Raw genomic sequence first — 20,329 nt, 5'->3', positions numbered from 1 at the left:
ATGACCTGTTTTCACCATCTCATCTTGTGTTTCTCTTTGGTACATCAGCCCATTTCTGCCAGTTAATGTCTTTTTCTCCCATGGTGGTAACTTTCACTCACCATTCCAGCTGTCTCTGCTGCACACTCAAGCTTTGCTGTTGTCAAAAACTCAGGCTGTGTCTGTCAGCCCTCAGAGAACAAAGTTTCTGTATTTCTGCAGAGTCAATCTTCAAGTTCAAGCAAAGCCAACACCCTTACATCAGAACGCCAAGAGGGCTGTCCTCAAGAACCTCTTCACTTGTTCAGAGCTTCTGAGACAACATTCTTTTCATTACCTCTGGCCTTTGTCAGATTCTCTAAACTTTTTGGCTTCTGATCTTGATTAATCTTTTTTCTTTTCTTAGTCGTTTTTTTTTTTTTCCTCCCACACTTTCTTGGCCATTCTACCCTCAGGGGTCAATGATTTCTACTTTTCTTTGTTTTCTGTCAACAATTTTGGGCATTAAAAAAAAATCAATATTTACTTAAATGCACACAAAACATCTCTTGTCTATAGTAAAAGGAGACACCAAAGCAATGAAATATTCTGATATAATGGAGATTGATCACACTGTGGACTGGAAAATCAGACATTGGATTTCCATCATTTTGGCTCTATCACTTCTAATTATGTGATACTGGGCAAATCAATTTCACAGAGCTTCTTAACTCCTTTTTTTTTGTAATATGACCTCTAATGCCCACCCTAGCCAAAAGTTTTATGATTTTAAAGACCTATAATGTGAAGTTGTTTGGTCCAGCCAACCACATATTCTTCAGTTAAAACAAAACTTAGGTTGAATTTTTTTTTTCAAAAGACTATTTGATGAATGCACATTTTATCTCTCACTCTAGGCACTTGCATATAAGCCAAAATATGCCTACCTCTGGACTTGCATATGAGCCAAAATATGAACCATATTTGCACATGAACCAAAATATACCTACCTCTGGACCTTATAGGTTAATCATTGCTATAATAATGCAGTGTAACAGTTATACAATTTCAGGAGCATACAATATTTATGTACCTTTGAGGTAGACTGGAGGGTATTTGATCTAGACTGGGCTTGGCTTGGGTGGTTCTGCTCCGCTGTATGGGTCTCTCTTCTGCTTGGAGCTAGCAGGCTAGACAGAAAATGTTCTTCTCATGGTAATGGCTGAGAACAAGAGAGTGAGTCCAATCATACAAGCACCTTTCAAGTCTTGGGTTAGTTATACTCATGATATTCCGCTGTCCCAAACAAATCACATGGTCAAGCCCAAAGTCAAGGGCTGTTTATGGGTAAGGAAGCAGATATTTCTGAACAAGTGTGTCTAACACACTGTGCTTTGGAAATAGGTGTGAAAATGCTTATGCATGGCTTCTTCTTAGTGAAAATGAAGGCAGTGATGAAGACACGCAGAAACCTTGGAGATTTGACTCTAGTGTTGCTGTTTCTTTTTTTTTAAAAAAAACATTTATTTATTTTTGAGACAGAGAGAGACAGAGCATGAACGGGGGAAGGTCAGAGAGAGAGGGAGACACAGAATCGGAAACAGGCTCCAGGCTCTGCGCTGTCAGCACAGAGCCCGACGCGGGCTCGAACCCACAGACCGCGAGATCATGACCTGAGCCGAAGTCGGCTGCTTAACCGACTGAGCCATCCAGGTGCCCCTAGTGTTGCTGTTTCTTATGTGAGAAAGAAGTAATTCCACCTCTGGAGGGAGGGGCTGCTGGCTGAAGACAGGTTCTATGAACTTACACACAATTTTAAGGTGCAGGTGAGATGGTCATGTCATTTTAGTCAAATGAGGGAGATCAAGATCCCAGCCCTGCCTGGAAAGCATCTCCAGTGTCTTTATTTTGCAGATTTGTCAAGAATTCCTCTGACCCACCGAATGCGTGTCCCTCTTGGGGGTAAGCAGATACTCACTGTATTCACGCTGGAGATGAATTTGCAAATGCCGACCAAAACTTATTTCTAAGACAAAAGAGGGGCACTTCCAAGGGGAGCTGATCTAAAAACACTGTGAGACATCTGTCATAGGACAGACTGAAGAATGACATGGATTTGTGTTGTACTGTAAAAGTGTCCATCCCTTTACTGAAACAATCTAAACATCCTCCAACTCTGCCCCTTCCACCCTAACCCCTCTGCTTGTTTTCATGCCTTTTAATGAGACAGTAAAATAAAGCCACAGCTACCTGAACATAAATTACCTATGACTAATTTGTATTAAATAAAAATGACTACATATGGCGCAACAGTCATACATATATGAAGTTAGTCTTATTTATTTCTTGAGAATTAATGAGGAATTGAGGGCAATTAAGGCAGCAAACATTAGTTTATTTTCCCATTCACTGGGCTGTATTTGTCATCTATTACTGCCTAGCGTATCACACCCAAAGTCAGTGATGTTAAAGAACCAGCATTTATTATCTCACACCGTGTCTGCGGGTCAGGAATTCAGAAGAGGTTAGCCGGGCGGTTCTGGCTCTCACGAGGTCCCAGTCAAAGGATCAACTGAGGTTGCAGTTAACTGAAGACTTACATGGGGGCTGGAGGAGGTGCTTCCAGGATGGCTCACTAATTGATACTTTCTGTTAGCAGGAGGCCTCAGTTCCTTGATGGGTGGCCCTCTCAACAGGGCTGCCTGAGTGTCCTCATGTCACAACAACTGGCTTCTTCCAGACACAGTGGGCAAAGAGAGATCAAGGTAGAAACCGCAACGTATTTTATGACCTAGCCTTGGAAATCGCACTCTGGTGACTTCTTATTGGTTATACTAGGCCTGGGACTGGTACTCATTTACAAGCCCGTGGAAGAGTGTGGCCCCGGATTTGAACACCTCTTTACAGTTTACACCCTAGGTGTCTTGCTTGCCTTACCCTAGCCCTGGTCAGCTACAGAAGTCAGTTGCGGTCACTATCACAGGGGACTATATAAGAGGCAAGGATCACACAGGACACACTGGAGGCTGGTCACCACAAGAAATAAGCACTTAACCAAGGTTCTGATTTTGTTTTTAATTTTTTAATGTTTATTTATCTTTGAGAGAGACAGAGCACGAGTGGGGAAGGGGCAGAGAGAGAGGGAGACACAGAATCTGAAACAGGCTCCAGGCTCTGAGCTGTCATCACAGAGCCTCACGCAGGGCTCGAACTCACAAACTGCGAGATCATGACCTGAGCCGAAGTCAGAAGCCCAATCGACTGAGCCACCCAGGCACCCCACCAAGATTCTGTTTAATGAGAAAGGACTTCCGCTGGTTCAGTAGTTCTCAACTCCGGCTGAACACTTGAATCACCCAGAAGTCCTGATGCCAGGACTTCATTCCACAGGGATTCTGACTGAATTGTTCCAGAGTAGGACAGCCATGATGTTCAAAAAGCATCAACACACTCTCCGAGTTATTCTCACACGTAGTCAGGGAAAAGCACAAAGGAACTAAATGTTCCTTTTGAGATTAAAATCCATGCAGCATTTCCCTATCATATCTGACAGCAACATCTGTTCTTGCTTCCTAGGGCAGAGGTTCGGGGGTGGCTGAGAGGGACAAAGGGCATCAGCAGTTTATTCATTCAGGAACTATTGCTGACTACAGAACAAGTTTGGCTAACTAGGCTTCTTTTCCATCACCTTTGCATTCTGTTTGAACTATTTTGTAAAACACGGGAGAAGCAGGATTAATTCATCAATGCTAGTCTGATTTGAACCTGTATTTATTTCAAGACAGATGAAAATGTATAGAATGGATGAACGGGAGAGTCCCCAGATGAAAAAGAGAACAGGAATTACAGGATTTGGTTTGGGGCTAGGCTACCTGTTTACTCACACAACAGTTTGTAATAGTCTGATAGATGCACACACACACACGTACAGATAAAGCTAAGGATGAGACCATTCTTAGTGCAGATCATTTTAGAGGCAAGTGAAGTGCTACCTGTGTCTACTAGGCTACTTGGTCATTAGCTAATTTTCCCTTGGATGCTTCCTCATCCCATGGGGCAGAAGGCTGGGTGGAACATGGTGGGAGGAAGTGGGGTTGGGACTGGAGTTCTTGTGCAAGGTATTCTGTTTTCCTCCACAAGCAAAATATTTTCAGTACAAAGACAACTTGCACTTATTTGGAACTCTTGCTAGAACTTGCACATTTTCTTCTTTTTGCAATTTTCTTAGGAAATGCAACAAACCTCAGAGATTATCACACTTTTGGTAAATAGCTCAGCATGGTGGCAGATATCCAAAAAGAAGAGGTTCTGGCACGGACATATGCTTGAAACCATTGTCGTCACCTCAGTCAGAGAACGAAAATGAAAAATAAAAACACTGCAAGTACTTTTTAACAACAGCAGTCTGATTTGCACTTCTTACATAAACAAGAAAATCTCTGCAGATTGCATTGGGTATGGGTGTGACATAACCTCTAACTCTAGCTCAATTTCAGGCATGTGCAGATGAAAGAGGGTGGGTTGCTGGGAAAACAGGTCATTCACTTCTGACATCCACTTCAGCTGCAGTACAGGCTTGGCTCGAGGGCAATTATATTAATAAAGCACAATGTCCACCTTCTTGCAGGATTCTAGCCGAGTTCTCTATGGCAAAATCTCAAGGGACTAGAGTGTCTCCATCTCATGACAAGGCAGATCACTTCCAATGGACTCTTGAATGCAAGTGTACTTGATGGGGGGTGGAGGTGGCTTGAAAGGCGGGGGTCTTTCCATGCTAGGAACAAAACATTGCTCTTTCATTGCTGAGAATGTGAGGCGGTGATTCAAGAAAGTAGGGAAGTAGGAAACAGAGCAAGAGACATGCCCACCGGTCCTCTCAGAAGTTTTCCTTGCATAACCTTCTGCTTGTTATCTGCATTATTTTAGTATCACTAATTAATATCTACATGGTATCTTATAGTTGGCAAAGCATTTTTATCATGACATTATTTAATTCATATCTAGGGATTGGATATTGTTCTCACCATTCTACAGATAATACTGAGGCTCAGAGGTCTTCAGCAACTTGCTAAAGAGAACCAGACCAGCAATTTAAGGCTTTGAACCAGAACCTACACTCTCCATGGCAACTGCCTCTTAATAGAAGAGGTGTTTCTCTTATGTGGGTTAAAACACTCCTCCGGAGACACAATTTTTAACTTCTGGGACCAAAGACTGAAGCTGTTCAAATAATACCTTTGCCAACCTTACCCCCAGCCCTCACCCACACATTCTCTGTATACTGTGGGGATAGGTTTGAGGTGGGAAGAAAAGCTCTTCTGAATCCTTGAGTTGGTTGGTACTGGATAGTTAATGCCAGAATCCCTTACATCTGAATCTGTGAACATTCTTAAAGGCATCTTTATATAATGTTTCATGTTAGCACAACTCATCTCTTTGAAGTGTATCAGGCCTCCATGTGAGCAGCACAAATGCTCCAGCTCTCTTGACATCAGGACACAGAAATACAACTGTGAGAACATTTATGTCTCTGACTCAAACACCTCCAACTCTTCTCAGTAACTCCACAGCACCTTAATCTCTCCAAAAATTTAGAGGGAGAGGGGGAGGGAGAAAGAGAGACTCTCATCTCTATATAACACAAACATCTGAATACAGAATAATCAAAAAATCAATTCAAAATCTCAGATTCCCGTTTTCTCACTTTAATAAAAATATCTAATGCCTATTACCTGGCTTTCTGATGCTTTCACATAGAGAATATATATCAAAAGGTGGAAAAAATTCTAAGAAATCTGCATCTGTGTTTTTTCAGGGAAATTAATAACTCCTCAAGGTATATGGTAGCCAAAGTGTAGTCCTTGGCTAAGAGTCCAGAATTTCTGACTACTGGTTTAGTGTTTTTTTTTTTTTAATTTTGTTTTATTTTTCTCACCACGAAACACTCCCTGCACATGATTATAAAGTGCTCAAGGATACTTTCAGTAGAAGGTCCTGCACAGTGGGCACTGGCATCTTAGATAGTAGCCGTAAGAGATGTGGAAGAGACGCTCTCTATGTTGGAGGGTCTCCTCCAATCATAGTCTAATCTGGATCCCAAATAGCCAAGTCAGAAAAGTGAGGCTTAATCTTACATGTCATTGCAGATTGCTGAGTGAAGGGAAAAGAATTTTGGAAAATATTTCCATAAGACAAAAGAGGGGCAACCCACCATTTACTTTCTTTTCTCCTTGGGGAAAAGGGAAAAGGGCGGTAAAAGCCCATTCTGCCGAAAAGCAGATGGAGTTTCTTAAAATTACCTTTCTCACTCAATTTCACACTTGAGCATCTAGGCCCAGCTGGGCCCAGGCAGTTCAGAGATGCATGAAAATGAAAAAAATAATGAAGATTAAAAGAAAAATCAGTTTTAGTTTTTGAGGTGAGGCAAGGCTCAGTTCTCATTTCATGCCCACTGACTTGTCCCATCTGACGAGTGTCACGGACTGAACAGAGGGGGACCCCAAGTCACAAGTTCTGCAACTAGTTCCCAGCTGTGTGTGGTGCTCAGCAAACTGGGAAGCTTCTCTGAGCTTCCCCAAGCCTCATTTCCTCAGTTACATAGGAAGGGAACTCTGGACAGGAGGGGAACTTGATACTTCAAGTGCTGCGTGAATGTTTTGTACTGAGAAACCATCTCTGTTCCTGCAGATTCAGTATGATACTCACATTTCTTTCTGGTATTGACACCATTTTCTCACTCCAAGACCGAACAATGCCATGCAGAAAGAGAGCAAGGCTGCTACGATCACTGGCCAGGACATTCCGTCTTTAGGTTTATTAACCACGATACCTGCAAAGGGCATAGAGAGACGGACTTTCATGTCAAACTTTGGCAACTAGAAAGCATGACTAATTGAACTCTCTCTCCTACCTGAAACATGTTTTCTGCAAGGTCCACCACTGACTAAAGTCATGCTCTGGGATCATATCTATGCCTTGTTCTCACTTCTGTTTTTGAGTTTCTGAAGTTACTGTTTATGTGAATGTTTTTCTTAGAATGTTAGAATGTTCCAGAATCCATCTTTTTTTTTTTTTTCCCTTTCATTTTCCTGAGGCCCTGAACAATTCCTGGCACATGATGGCAATGAAATGTTATTTGAAAGAAGGAAGAAGCGGGGCGCCTGGGTGGCTCAGTCGGTTGAGCTTCCGACTTCGGCCCAAGTCACGATCTCACCATCTGTGAGTTCGAGCCCCGCGTAGGGCTCTGTGCTGACAGCTCGGAGCCTAGAGCCTGCTTTGGATTCTGTGTCTCCCTCTCTCTCTCTCTCTGCCCCTCCCCTACTCATGCTCTGTCTCTCTCTGTCTCAAAAATAAAATAAAACATTAAAAAAAATTTTTAAAAAAACAAAAAAAAGAAAGAAGGAAGAAGTGAAAGTGAGAAGCTGTAGATTTGTATCCCAAATTTACTCCAGTAAAGGGAATTTTATATGTGAAATAATGCCCTACCTTTGGCTTCTCCTATTCTTTAAGAAGTCATTAAATGCTTTATGGAATTTATTGAGTGTATTAGGAGGAGGAAGAAAGAGTAAAAGGCATTATAACTGTAACATTCCAATGCCTTGAGAGTCCCAAATCGAGAAGGCCTGGGTAATACCTATAGAATTGTATGCTCAAGAGTCCATCATCTAAGACTTTTCATTTGGATGTCACTTGAGGCATGATATTCAGAATAGAGAGTTTTTAATCCTTTCTACCACTGTCCCTCTTTTTCCTTCTTCCTCCTTCTCTACGTTTAGGCAATAGAAAGGGGAGAAGTGACCAAAGGAGTAAAGCAAAAGCCAGATAGTTTTGCTCTTTCTGTGGTCTGCAAAGGGTGGAAGTCAAAAAGTAAAGGGCTGGAGGGGCTGCTGGGTGGCTCAGTTGTTAAGCCAACTCAGGTCATGATCTCGCAGTCTCTGAGTTCAAGCCCTGCGTTGGGCTCTGTGTTGACAGCACAGAGCCTGGAGCCTGATTCTGTGTCTCCCTCTCTCTCTGCCCCTCCCCTGCTCTCTCTCTCTCTCTCTCAAAAATAAGCATTAAAAAAAAGTAAAGGACTGGTAGAAATTATACTGGTGAGTAATGTAGACTGATTTTTCTTACCCCTCTGATTATAGCCACACTCAATTTATTCATTATATTTGTAGCATTTGAACACTAAGTCAAGCTGCGTGAATCAAAGAGTTTCAAATATTGTTGATTTTAGACCAGAGGCAATGTAAATATCATATTCCAGACTGTTTTACTTTTTTTCTAACATGAAGGAAGAATTAAGAAAATTAACTCTCTTAGGAAATAAGACTGTCTGATTTTACTGCAGACAATAAAAGGGGATGTGTATAATTACATAGTTACTTAATATTTTCCTTTTTGAAAAGCATTTTAAAATCATGTTAAAAATTCAAACAGTATAGAAACATAAAACTATAATGAAAAAGGAAGTGTCCTTATGGCTTTAGATGCCGGTAACCCACATTAGAGGCAAAACATTTTAATAGCTAATTATGTATCCTACTGGAAATTTTCTATGCATATCTAAGCATATATAGATTATATACATATTTATATATATTATATACATATATATTTCTATATAATTATGTACATTTGCATATATATCATATATTATATATATTTATATTTATTATATATATATAATGAATATGTATTTCTTTTCTTACAAATGAGGGCATGCTATACAAGTTGTTCTGTCACTGGCTTCTTTCTCTTAAAAAAATGCTCTTGGAATGTTTTCCATGGAGATATATAGAGCTTTATCTTATTTGATTAAATGAGTGGACAGTTCCCCAGTGTATAGACATATCATGGTTTATTTAATTAGTTTCTTAACATTCAAGGGTTAAATTTTTCCCAGGCTTTTGTTATTTCTAGTAACACTCCAGTGAAATTCCTTATACATTATTGATAACTCTTCAGATTATGTAGATCATTTGGGCAAAATGTCCAGTTTATGTCAGAATTATCTGGATTAATTTTCTTATTGCTTCAACTAGATTCTCAACTGTTTGTAGGTAGAGACCAGGTTTTTAATTTCTTTTATTGTCTCAGATTTATTATACTGCTTTTTATAAGCAAAGTCTCAAAATGTATAGGCAAAACTGGGTTCAAAATATTAGTTACCAAATCTTTTCTATGTATTACATAGCTTAGACTGCAGCCATATGACATTGGCATGTTTATGATACACACCTAGAGACTTAGGATGTTCCTGAGGCTCACCCTACCTCAGCCTTGTCCAAGCACATGCTGAGGGCACTCTGGAAGCCCATGTAATCCTATAATGCATCCCCATTTGCTATGTTGTATGTGCAGGTGACTAGTTCACAATAGTTCATGGAAGTAGTGGAACTGGTAAAGACTAGACTATCACAATCATAAGGGAAACAATCATACAGATGGCTAACCCAAGACTACACAAAGTTCTACTTTAGTCAAGTCAAAATTTACTAGGCTCTACACTGGTAACATGGTGGGACACAACATTTTACTCCCAAAGTTTCAGATAAATAAAGGTTTTATTTATTTTTTTACTTTTTAAATGTTTGTTCATTTATTTTTAAGAGCTACAGACAAGGAGAGAGAGAGAGAGAGAGAGAGGGGGGGGGGGGCAGAGAGAGGAGAGAATCCCAAGCAGGCTCCATGCTGTCAGTGCAGAGTCCGACATGGGGCTCAATCCTATGAACTGTGAGATCACGACCTGAGCCCACATCAAGAGTTGGACACTTAACCAGCTGAGCCACCCAGGCACCCCAAGAACAAAAGGTTTTAAAGGGGTCTTACATCAATGCTTAAAATGTTTCTCCCTCCAAATACAGAAAATGAGACCACTGACTTCAGGGATGTCTCAATGGAGAAGCCGGGCTCCAACCTTGCCCATCTCTGAACCAGGCAGTTTTAAGCCACCAATATCTGAAAGACACTGTTGGGCCTTCAGTTTGCAGTTCTAGTGCCATGTTGTGGGCAGTATGGTACTCCAATGATCTGAGGACTGGATGACCTTCGATCCAAAATAAGCTGAGTACCCAACTGGAGCATTCACCAGTCAAGTGACCACCTCCTGAAGTGAAACACTTGATAGTGCCCCTGGGTTAGGAGGGCCTTGATCTCTTATGAGATAAAACAAGAAATCGTATTTAGTGTTGACAAAATGTTATTAGTTTAATTATATAAATACTCTTTGTTCCAACAATCTTTCCGGTCTCAGATGTATTTTCTCAGGATAAAATGCTCTCGCTACTTTTCACCTGGCCAGGTTTCCTCATTTTTCAGATTTTAATTTCAATATATCCTCAGAGGCTCCTTTCTTGTTCCCAGTAAGAATCAGATCTTTCGGTTATATTCTGACAACGCCTTGTACTATTTCATAGCATGTGTCACAAATTAATTATATGATTACTTGCTGTATATCATCCATAATAGATTATAATCTTCAGAAGGCCAATGTTTACACAGGTCTCTTCTACGTACAAAACGAGAAAGATCTACTTCTTTCACAGTGTATATCCAACAACCGACACCAGGTCTGGCAAATGGTAGGTACTCGACAAATTATTTGTTGAGTGAGTAAGACACACAATTTTTTAAACAGGTAAATGACTCACCAGTGATATGGATGTGACTGCTGTTAGTAGATTTGGCAGTTGTGGGAACTTCTGAAGATGTTCTGGTTGTGCTGGTGAAGACATCACCTAGAGATATACAGGACATACCCGAACTGATCCTAATAGTCACCTCAACCCCATCAAGTGGTGTAGAATCATGATTGGATTTCACTTGCTACTTGGAAGGGCTCAATTTTAATGGCCTAAATGCTCCTATGGTACTATGTATAAAGTTTTCTTAGGACCAATTTATAGCAAAGCTAGGATCTTAGGATCTAACAGCTACCAAAGGAGTGAAACCTTCTATTGGTTTAAAGGAAAAAGAGAGAGAGAGAGAGAGAGAAGCTGTATAGCACATATAACAAAACAATATCTGCTAAAGAATCTCCATGAGAAATTTAAGTGGTTATGGGAAAATGTCTTATGTTGGAGCCATAGAAAAATTCGACTTAGCCCTATTCTCCCAGGGTATCAGGGGTCCAGCCACTCAAAATACCAATTCGCCCACCCCAATGTGTTTGAAAAAGTCAATACAACTTCTTTTGCAACATTTTAGTAGAAAAATCTCTGTTGACAAATCATCTCATTTTCTAATGGAAAATTAACACTTAAAATACAATTTTAATGAATTTGCTTAGCCGAGCAATGCTATTTTGTAGATTTCATTGTGAAATAAAATAGAGGAAAAAAAAATCTAAGACTTGGTCTCTATCTTCTTTGAATGATCGTGACTGGGAAAAATTTTGGTTCTATTTATTGCTGTTTTCATCATCAAGGTACACTTTTAAATACCTGAGATTGGTTTCTTACCTGTCCTTGCTTTTCCTCCTCTGCCCAAATAAAGCAGGTCATTATACTCCTTGACCCTAAATCTCCCCCAAGTACTCACCTTGAATTGTGGAGCCTACACCTGAGGGGGATGAACTGTCTGTTTCACTGGGCATCCATGGAGCTGCTAGGGGAAGAATATATTGGAAGAGTCAAGCTGTATAAGAGTTGTTATTTTATTGTCCTTTCTTGACCTTTACTTGAAGTTAGTAATTTATATAAAATAATAAAACAAAAAATATTATTAATGCATATGTAAAGTAAAATCATTGAACTACGCCGCAGCATACATACGAATGTCCCAAGATAAAGCGGGAGTTGAGGGAAAACTTGTGATCTGGATGTCTCCAATAGGGAAGGTTTTGATTATTGCCACTTAGAAGCAGGAGGAAGGAATGGAAGGAAAACACTAGGAGAGGTTCCTTTAGCCACAGAGAGTGTGTTGTAACTGTTCTCTTCTCCATCCAATGGGTGGGAGAGAATGAAAGCCCGGCTGTGTCATGGTGGCCCTTTGTTGAGAAAAGGTGCCAACAGGACTTTGAAGACCTTGGTAGAACACACATGAGGGAACAAAATAATTTGTATTTGTGCACAAGTTGACATTCTTGTTTGGCTATGAAAACTGAACTGTGTCAATAGTGAATTATCAGCCCCCTGTGGTCATAGGCCACGCTAGCTGCTGTGTGAGTCGTCTTGATGGATTCAGAAGCAAACCTTCCCCTTGAGTCGATGGCAGCAAACTCAGGAAGTACCTATGGCTTTTGAAGTAGATCTATCGACTCATTTTGCTTAGTTCCCCATCTCTGGCAGCAAAGTTCCACTTGTTGGCAGGCTGTGCATTTCAGGCCTATAGTGTAGTGTAAAATAAAATAGCTATAGTCGCACATAGTTGCAATTGGTAGAAAAACACCATGCTCATTTATTTAAAACAATAGCATCTACGATTTTCCAAGTTAAGTGTCTTCTTGTGTGTCAAGACCAAAGCAAATAAGCAAAACCAAAGCAAACATTAAAAAAAAAGTCCTTAGTCCTCCTCTTTCCTGGTTCCTCCCTGGGTGCCAAAGGCAGTTGAAGGTATATTATCAGGCCCTTCAAAGAGGTGTGGCCACATGCTCTCCGGGGATGGCTCACAGTGCAGTCTGCCATAGCTAATTCCACTGGGGGTCACCCCAGAAATAAGGGGGTTTTGCATGCAGCTATTTTGAGTGTGACTAGGTCAGGGAGACATTCTTATCTTCAGTACAATTATCTGACCCTGCACAAGTGATCTTGATTAATTTTTATTATTGCTGTTCTAGAAAGAATACCAAGGTCAATAGGTGATGATGGACTGAGCCCTTTGTTAAAAGCCCATTTTAAAAGGCTAAGCCATTAAGTTAGGGATTTGAGTAACAAATAACAACAACTAATTAAAAAGAAATTGGGACCAGGACTGGATTTAGGTAAAATTTTGAAGAAGGCAAATTGTTCCAGATAAGCTTACAAGATTTTTTTTGCCCAATATGGTGCCTCCTTTACTTATTTTTAGAGCTTGATACTTTATTTTTTATCTTTCAAAGTCTGTTTGTAAGAAAGGATGTGATAAATTAATTTATGCTGAGATATAAATAGTTGAACAAGTAGTAACCCTTTCAGGGAAGTGGGTATTAAGATTCTTTTTTCCATTTCATGTTTATCATCAGCAAGTACATACAGACCATTTGTAAAAAACAACAGTTTTTTCACCAAATCTAGAATGCCAATCTTTTCTGGTCAATATTGATTTTCTTCAGGCAAAATAACCAAGCATAGCACAATTTCAGGAGATGGTGATACCATCGGCATGATCCATGCAACTTACAAAAACGGTAGGACTTAAAATTATGCAAATTATTTGCCATTTCATAAATCTTCCTTTTTAGACTTCTAGGAATTTTCCAAGTGAAAAAAAAACTCCTCAGAAAATGTGTGATAAAATTAAACATAAGAATCCGTTTAGAAAAGCAAAAGTTATTTTTCTAATTTTGGCTTTAAGATTTGTTTTTAATCTGTTTAAAAAATATAGTGGGGAGTGTGTTGAGAGAGATAAAGAAAAAGGAGCTTCCAGTTGATGGATTCAGCATGTCTGAAAACACTTAGGTAATGTAAAGAAAAAACTTTAAGAGCGAGAATGTATTATACATAAGAGTCTTTCAGCGAGACAAAGAGATGAGCAATTGTTGTATCAATTGCTCCCACAGGAAGAGGTCTTCCTGAAGAATACTTACTTATAGAATCCTCAGTAAGATAGAGTTGGCTACCTCTAATGATTCATCTCTCACTAACATAATACTTTTCTAAAAGCTCATCCACTTTATCATTTAGATATCCAATCTTCAGAATGTGTTCCACATTGGCTACTCCATCTGCCATCCTTAAGTTTCTTTGAGAGTCTCTCGGCAGAATTATGTTTCTACTGTCTTTTAATTGATTGAAATATTCTGTGTTCTTCAAACCACCATGATGTGTGTTAAATACATGAGTTAATTCTCCTTTAAATCTTTTGAGACTCCATTTTAATCAAAATCCATGAATAAACACTACTTTGACATTTGGATGATAAATACCAGCTTGATGGATAACCTTCTCAAGCACATCACCATTATCAGCCAAAAATATGAACACAGGGATGCTGTGTTTTTGGAGTTTTTCAAATAAATTTTTATATTCTTCCTTGAACATAACATTGGATTCTTCCACAATTTATTTAAATTTAGCATTGGGAAAAGCTTGTTCAACAAGGAACCTATGTGCCTTGGCATGTCTTTCTACCATAAAGGGATATTTTTCTTCTACGGTAAAAGCAGAATCAATTTTGACAACATAGTATTTTTCCTTAGTTGCAAAAACTTTCTTGACATTCATTTTTGCAGCCGGTTTATGGTTGTCAATAATACCATGACATGTTGGGCACCTCTTCCCTTTGCAGGAAAATCTACTTAGTGCCATATCAAAGCCCATAGTTACCTGAAGATAAACTGCTACTTTTTTGATAAAGCTACAGATAATTTCTGTTATTTTTGTACGGTTTTTGATGTAAGTTGAACTTCTCTGAAATTTGGGCATCATTTTTGCATGTACATTTTTACATTTACATTTACCAAGACTTGTCTCAGTTATCCAATCATCCTTAAGCCATTCTGAATTCTTCTGTCCCTGATATTGTTCTGAAACAATGGCATGGGTGGCAAGAAATATTCAGAGATGCAGGGCTTGGATACAGGGATCTCAGTGATCTTGGTTGTCTACCCCATCTTCCTCTTCAGGGTAAATATGCACTGGGACAGCACCACTCCTTATACCAGGATGCAAACATTGGCACTAATTACCATGTTTGTTCTTGTCACGACCACTTCCTCTATAGATGAGACCCTCATGCTCTTCCTAACCATGAAAAAAGATGACACTCACGATCTCTGGAAAGGCAGACTTGTGTGCTATCTGTGGAGAGACCCATGATGCCCTCAGAAATTGGCACTTTAACAGAAGATAGAACTTAAAATCAGAGAAACAAATCTTTAATTTGTAGCTGACCTAATCAGGACCTAGGTAACAGAATGGGAGGAGGACAGTGTTTTACAGAAGAGGAAAATTGAATGAGAAGTGATCCGAGACATATAAGTTTTTCGAATTTGAGGATAAGAGTGGCGAATTTAGAGAATCAGCACCATAGCCAACAAGGAACATCAAGACTGCAGGGAATATTGTGCAGCCTGAAATAGGAGCAGGGCCCAACACTGTTGTAGATTCTGGCATTGCTATGTCCTTGCCATTGGCCCTCAACCCCTCAACTCCAGCTTCTCCATCCCCTCCGCCTATGGAAAGTAGAAGGGGTTGCTATGAAATTATTCGGCATAGTTACCAAAAGCTGAAAAGAACCAACCAGGACCAAGGACAGAGAAAACAATGCACTTGCAAGATTTGCGAAGAAAAGTACATAAATATTGAAGAAACAGGAATGTTTGGTCAAAGAACAAAATAAAGATCCTATGTGAAGTCATGAACAAGTACTCTGAGGCCCAGGTGTGGGTGTGTGGGGGTGTGGGTGTGGCCATGCACGTGTGTGAGATAATGGTGAGCTTGTTGATTTTGGTAATGAGGCAAATTGGAGGCATAGGGGCCCGTGGAGATGCATATCATTTTTCTGCTTGTCTAACTTAGACAGACTGACTGAGTTTCATGTGGCTTTAGGCTCCACTGGACCCGATGGATGGCAGGGAAAACAGAAATAAAAAAAGTAATCAAGCTTCACTTTTCTGCTCCATGGCCTGATCACTTGAATGTCAAGATGCAAATGTCTCAGGATGTTATTAACCTTATATATTTTGGGCATTTAGATAGTCAGATTTGGTGCCCCCATTTCATAAGTGGTTCAAGTAAAATACACATTTCTGTTCCAGACTGTTGGAAACTTGGAAGCTGGACTAGGATTAGATTCTACTATTCTCAAGTGGATAAAATGACAACAAAAGACTATATGAAAACATATACTTATAAATTAGTGAAAATGCAATGCACTCACAATCTTCTAGTGACATCCAAATATATATAAGCTACACAAAATGCATGTATAAGCAAATATCCCATTAGAATGTGTTCGGAAATAGCAAGAGCCTTAGAAACAGTGTTGGTGGGTTTATTTCACCAGAAATCCATCCATTACCATTCTTTATCTGCCTGTGAACATTTCATAAATCTACTGAAATAAACTTACTAGAAGGAAAAAAAATCCTATTACCAATGCCTGTCATGAATCTTGGCAAATGCATCATCTAATATTGGATGTCACATTACGGTCCAATCCAACGAGTAGAAACACGTTTCAAAAATAGTTTGGGAGTGAGCAATCAATGTTAACTTGTCGGATCCTAATGTGTTTTTGTGAATGATTATAAATAGAGCAACTCACTGTAGGGAATTTCTTTCTCTAAGCTTATGGATTAAAAATGGCAACTAGTAAACAAGATATTCTTATTTGCATAAGTAGGAATGTGGGTTTTCACTGCTGAGAAAATTTTGTTTGTTGGGTTTCAGAGTCCTTTCTTAGATTTCACATTTTCTAAGGCTCTATTATGGTAAGAATGATAAAGAGATGTTTGAGGATAAACGAAGTTTTCAGGTGGGAAAGGGCAGATGATATGAAGAATTGCAATAGTTCATTTCGTTACGAAATCTATTAAAAAGACCAAGAATATATTTGTGTAAATTATAAAGCACTTTCCTGCACTCCCCTTTTAGTTTTCCAGTTTCTGGGGCAGAAAATACTTTGGGTAGCCTCTATGTTTCATAACGATATGATGCATGGGATGAACAGGAATTATTTTTTACTCTGGGCACACATAATATTGTAATAACAATTTAATTAAAGCAAACAAAAAGTTCGAAAATTCCAATTAAGTGGATCTTTTCTTTTCTTTTCTTTTCTTTTTTTTTGGAGAGAAAGAGAGAGAGAGAGCATGAGTGGTGGAAGAGGCAGAGGGAGACGGAGAGGGAGAGGGAGAGAGAGAGAGAGAGAGAGAGAGAGAGAGAGAGAGAGAGAGAGAGAGAGAATATTAAGCAGGCTCCATGTTCAGCACAGAGCCCAATGCAGGGCTCCATCCCACAACCCTGGGATCATGACCTGAGCTGAAGTCAAGAGTCTGACGTTCAACCAATTGAGCCACCCTAGATCATTTCTTTTCACTGTGTATGTGTGTATGTATTTTCTTCCCTGTCTTTACCCACATGTACACAGATTCTTTCAATTGTTCAAGAAATATTTGCTGAGCACCTATTGTATGCCTGCCATGGCTACAGTCATTATGATACTACAGTGAACAAGGCAGGAAAAGGTTCAGGTCCCTATTCTTGTGTATCTTACATTTCAGTATAATTTCAATAAAAAATCAAATAAATAAAATAAAGGAAATCATTAGACACCAAGGATTATTCTGAGAATGAAAGTATGGGATAATTTATATGTAATTATAGCATAAATTTAAGTTGGAGTTCAGCTTTTTCCTATAATGTTGTCCAATAATCTTTTATCAGCATTGCTACATAATTTCCCCCATAACCAACAAGTATTAATTCATTTATCTATTCAACAATATTTGTTGAGCACCAACTATATACCTTAGGCACTGAGGATACAAGTAAGCAACAACAACAAAAAAGATCTCATGGACTTAACTTGTATTATACTATCAAGAATCAAGGATGACAAACTAGTGTAAGTAAAGGAGAGTTTCATCAAGTTCATTAGAAACTCAAATTTATGTTAACACCATGGAAGATAAATGTTAGTCTATTAAGTATGGACTTTCATCTCCGATCTAAGATTTTTAATCTCAATTTATATCTGATGGGTAAAAATTTTCCAGCAAGTACCCTTGTCTATACAATAAGATGTATTGGCTAGCTTAGCACAGTATGGCTATTGTTTGGATTGGCTTCATAATATTGCATTGAATTATGATCTCATCTTATTCCACATTCTCTTATTATTGGACATATTTTTCCTTAACACCCTCAGACCCCCACTCACACACACAGATTTTTGGACTATTATAATAAATTACAAACATATGCCTTCTTCTTGTCTCATTCCTTGTATGCCCTTTGCAAAGCAAATGCTGTTCTGCATGCTATGTCCATTATTCACTTGCTTTTACAGTTTTTAAGTATTTATCATATATTATGCTTAAGCCACATGGTGTCTGGCTGTACTTGCTTTAAAATTTTATTTAAAAATATCATTCCATATATTGTCACCTGGCACTTGCTTTTTTGACTCATTACAAAGTTACTAAGATCCATTCATGCTGTTGTATGTGGCTGTCATCTACTCATTTTTCATTGCTCTCCAGTATTTTATTCTAGGACTATGCAACAACTTACCTATTCTCTTGGATATGGCCATTTAGGTTATGTATAGTTTTTGCTATCAGTGTTTTCCCTGACATTTGTGTACACATCTCCTGGATAGGTATACTAACGTGTGTGTTGGGGGGTGGAGTATACATTCAGGAGTGGAATTGTTGCTGGTAGGGTATGAAAATGTTTGGCTTTAAAATATCATGTCAAAATGATGGGAAATGATGGTACCAGTTTATACTTTCACCAGCAATATATAAGAAATTGGCAATTTCAGACTTCTTAATTTGTGTTGATTGATTATATGTGAAATGGTTATCTGATTCTAGTCTTCATTTGCATTTCCTGATTGTTAGGTTATGCACCTCTTTGGATGTTTTCTAGCCACCGTGGTATATCTTTGGTGATGTGCCTTTCTGCTCATCTTCTAATGTTTTTGCATTTTTCAAAATTGATCTGTAGCCATTCTTTATATACTCTTGGTATAAAGTTCTGCTCCTTTGTCAATTATGTATTCTTGATCAGTTTTCAGTGATCAGTTGTATAATGTGGCAAATATCCGCTCCCACACGATAGCTTGCCTTTTTTTTTTACTTTTGCTAAGGTGTCTTTTGATGAAAATAATTTTTTAATTTTATTATATTCTAGCTTTTCTATCATTTTTATGGTTCGTGCTTTATGTCTCTTTTTTAAGCCCTTCCTTACCCCAAAGCCAAAAGGAAGTTCACCTTTATTTTACTACATGCTTTAATGTTTTGCTTTTGACATAAAGATCGTATATGCTGCAGAGCTTATTTTTCTGTCATGTGCATGGCAGACATATATTTTAATACTTTTTTTCCTTATAAATAATCAATGTTTCCGGATCCATTTGCTAATTGCCTCTTCTTTTCACAGGAATGTGCCACGCCACCTCTGGTTACACCTATTTGTGGATCTTCGGGGGTGCTCTGTCTTCTGAGCACCTTTCACTTCTTGCACTTGGGCACTGAATTCACAGGTGTCTATTATATTAACATATATACTAAAAGAAATACATTACACTAAATTAAATCATGCACGGACTAATGGTGAAAGTGTGTCCTGAATTAAGAATTATGCTTAATCCAAATGTGTGCACCTGAAGTCCACAAAAGAGATAAAACCAATAACTAATGCGACAAAGAGCAATATCACACATGTTCCTTTTTGCTCTTCGATTAATTTCCTAAGGACAAGTTCCCAGCTTTTTGCTCTTCGATTAATCTCCTAAGGACAAGTTCCCAGCAGTGAGATGACTGAGCCAGTGGGTATCAAAGACTTTTAGAGGCTTTAAACGTACAACTTAAATGCTTCCCTAAAAGAGACACACACCTTCACTGTTTGTGCAAAAGGGCCTAGTAGCGAAATCCAGAGTTCTGCACCAGCGGCCCCTGGGGGCTTTGCTGCAGCCACAGCCCTTGCCACTCGCCTACCACACAGACAGATCCTCGTCTTCTACCACTAAGAGGCAGTGCACTTCCTCTTTAGATCCTGTTGCTACCTGCCAAAGCAGCATCAGCACAGGCTGCTGAGAGGCAGCCAGATTAAATGGCCAGACCCTTTCTGTGCCTCACACTGGGTCCCCTCTTCTCATTGTCGTTAGCGATATGTGTACTCTGGATACGTCACTCTTTCCTCAGATACACTCATAGTCTGCTCTTTCGTCTCCATTAGGCATGTTTTTACTCAGATGTCACCTTCCTCAGTAAAGCCTTGCAAAACCACCCTATTTAGAACAGCAACCCACCCTCACACCTGATTCTCATGGTCTCCCTCCGTTGCTTTATTTATTCCCGATCACTCATCACCGTGTGCCCGTCTCTCTTCCGCTAGAATTCGGAACTTAGCTCCGTTTTGTTCACAGATGTATCCCTGGCAACTAACTGCAGCAGTGCTTTAAACACAGTGGATGCTTTGTTTAGTGTTTGTTAATATGATTATGAACAGAGCACGTAGTGGTTGTCCATTATAGGTGTCGGATGAATTAATGAGGTCCAGAAGACCCCAAGGGA

At 39.2% G+C, this 20,329-nt stretch overlaps 1 protein-coding gene and 1 pseudogene across 7 annotated transcripts in view; both read right to left on the bottom strand.

Moving 5' to 3' along the window:
• Positions 1-1,938: 1,938 nt before the first annotated feature.
• Positions 1,939-20,329, bottom strand: part of CD96 (CD96 molecule) — a 97,564-nt gene continuing 79,173 nt past the window's right edge. Inside the window, exons 11-14 of one of the 7 annotated variants that reach the window (XM_053220820.1) lie at positions 11,485-11,550; positions 10,596-10,682; positions 6,664-6,787; positions 1,939-4,732 (exon numbers count right to left, since the gene is read on the bottom strand). In XM_053220820.1, coding sequence (XP_053076795.1) covers positions 4,624-4,732; positions 6,664-6,787; positions 10,596-10,682; positions 11,485-11,550 — 386 coding nt within the window. In that variant the 3' untranslated portion in view covers positions 1,939-4,623. Of the gene's footprint in view, positions 4,733-6,663; positions 6,788-10,595; positions 10,683-11,484; positions 11,551-12,155; positions 12,271-20,329 lie in introns of those variants that run through there. The other 6 variants (XM_053220821.1, XM_027077686.2, XM_053220822.1 and 3 more) reach the window with 6 other exon arrangements.
• LOC113604812 (cytosolic 5'-nucleotidase 3A-like) lies at positions 12,171-20,256 on the bottom strand (annotated as a pseudogene).

Source organism: Acinonyx jubatus, chromosome C2, assembly GCF_027475565.1.
Source record: "Acinonyx jubatus isolate Ajub_Pintada_27869175 chromosome C2, VMU_Ajub_asm_v1.0, whole genome shotgun sequence".
Lineage (NCBI taxonomy): Eukaryota > Metazoa > Chordata > Mammalia > Carnivora > Felidae > Acinonyx > Acinonyx jubatus.
The sequence above is the reverse complement of the archived record's forward strand: the minus strand, read 5'-3'. Positions and strand labels throughout refer to the sequence as shown.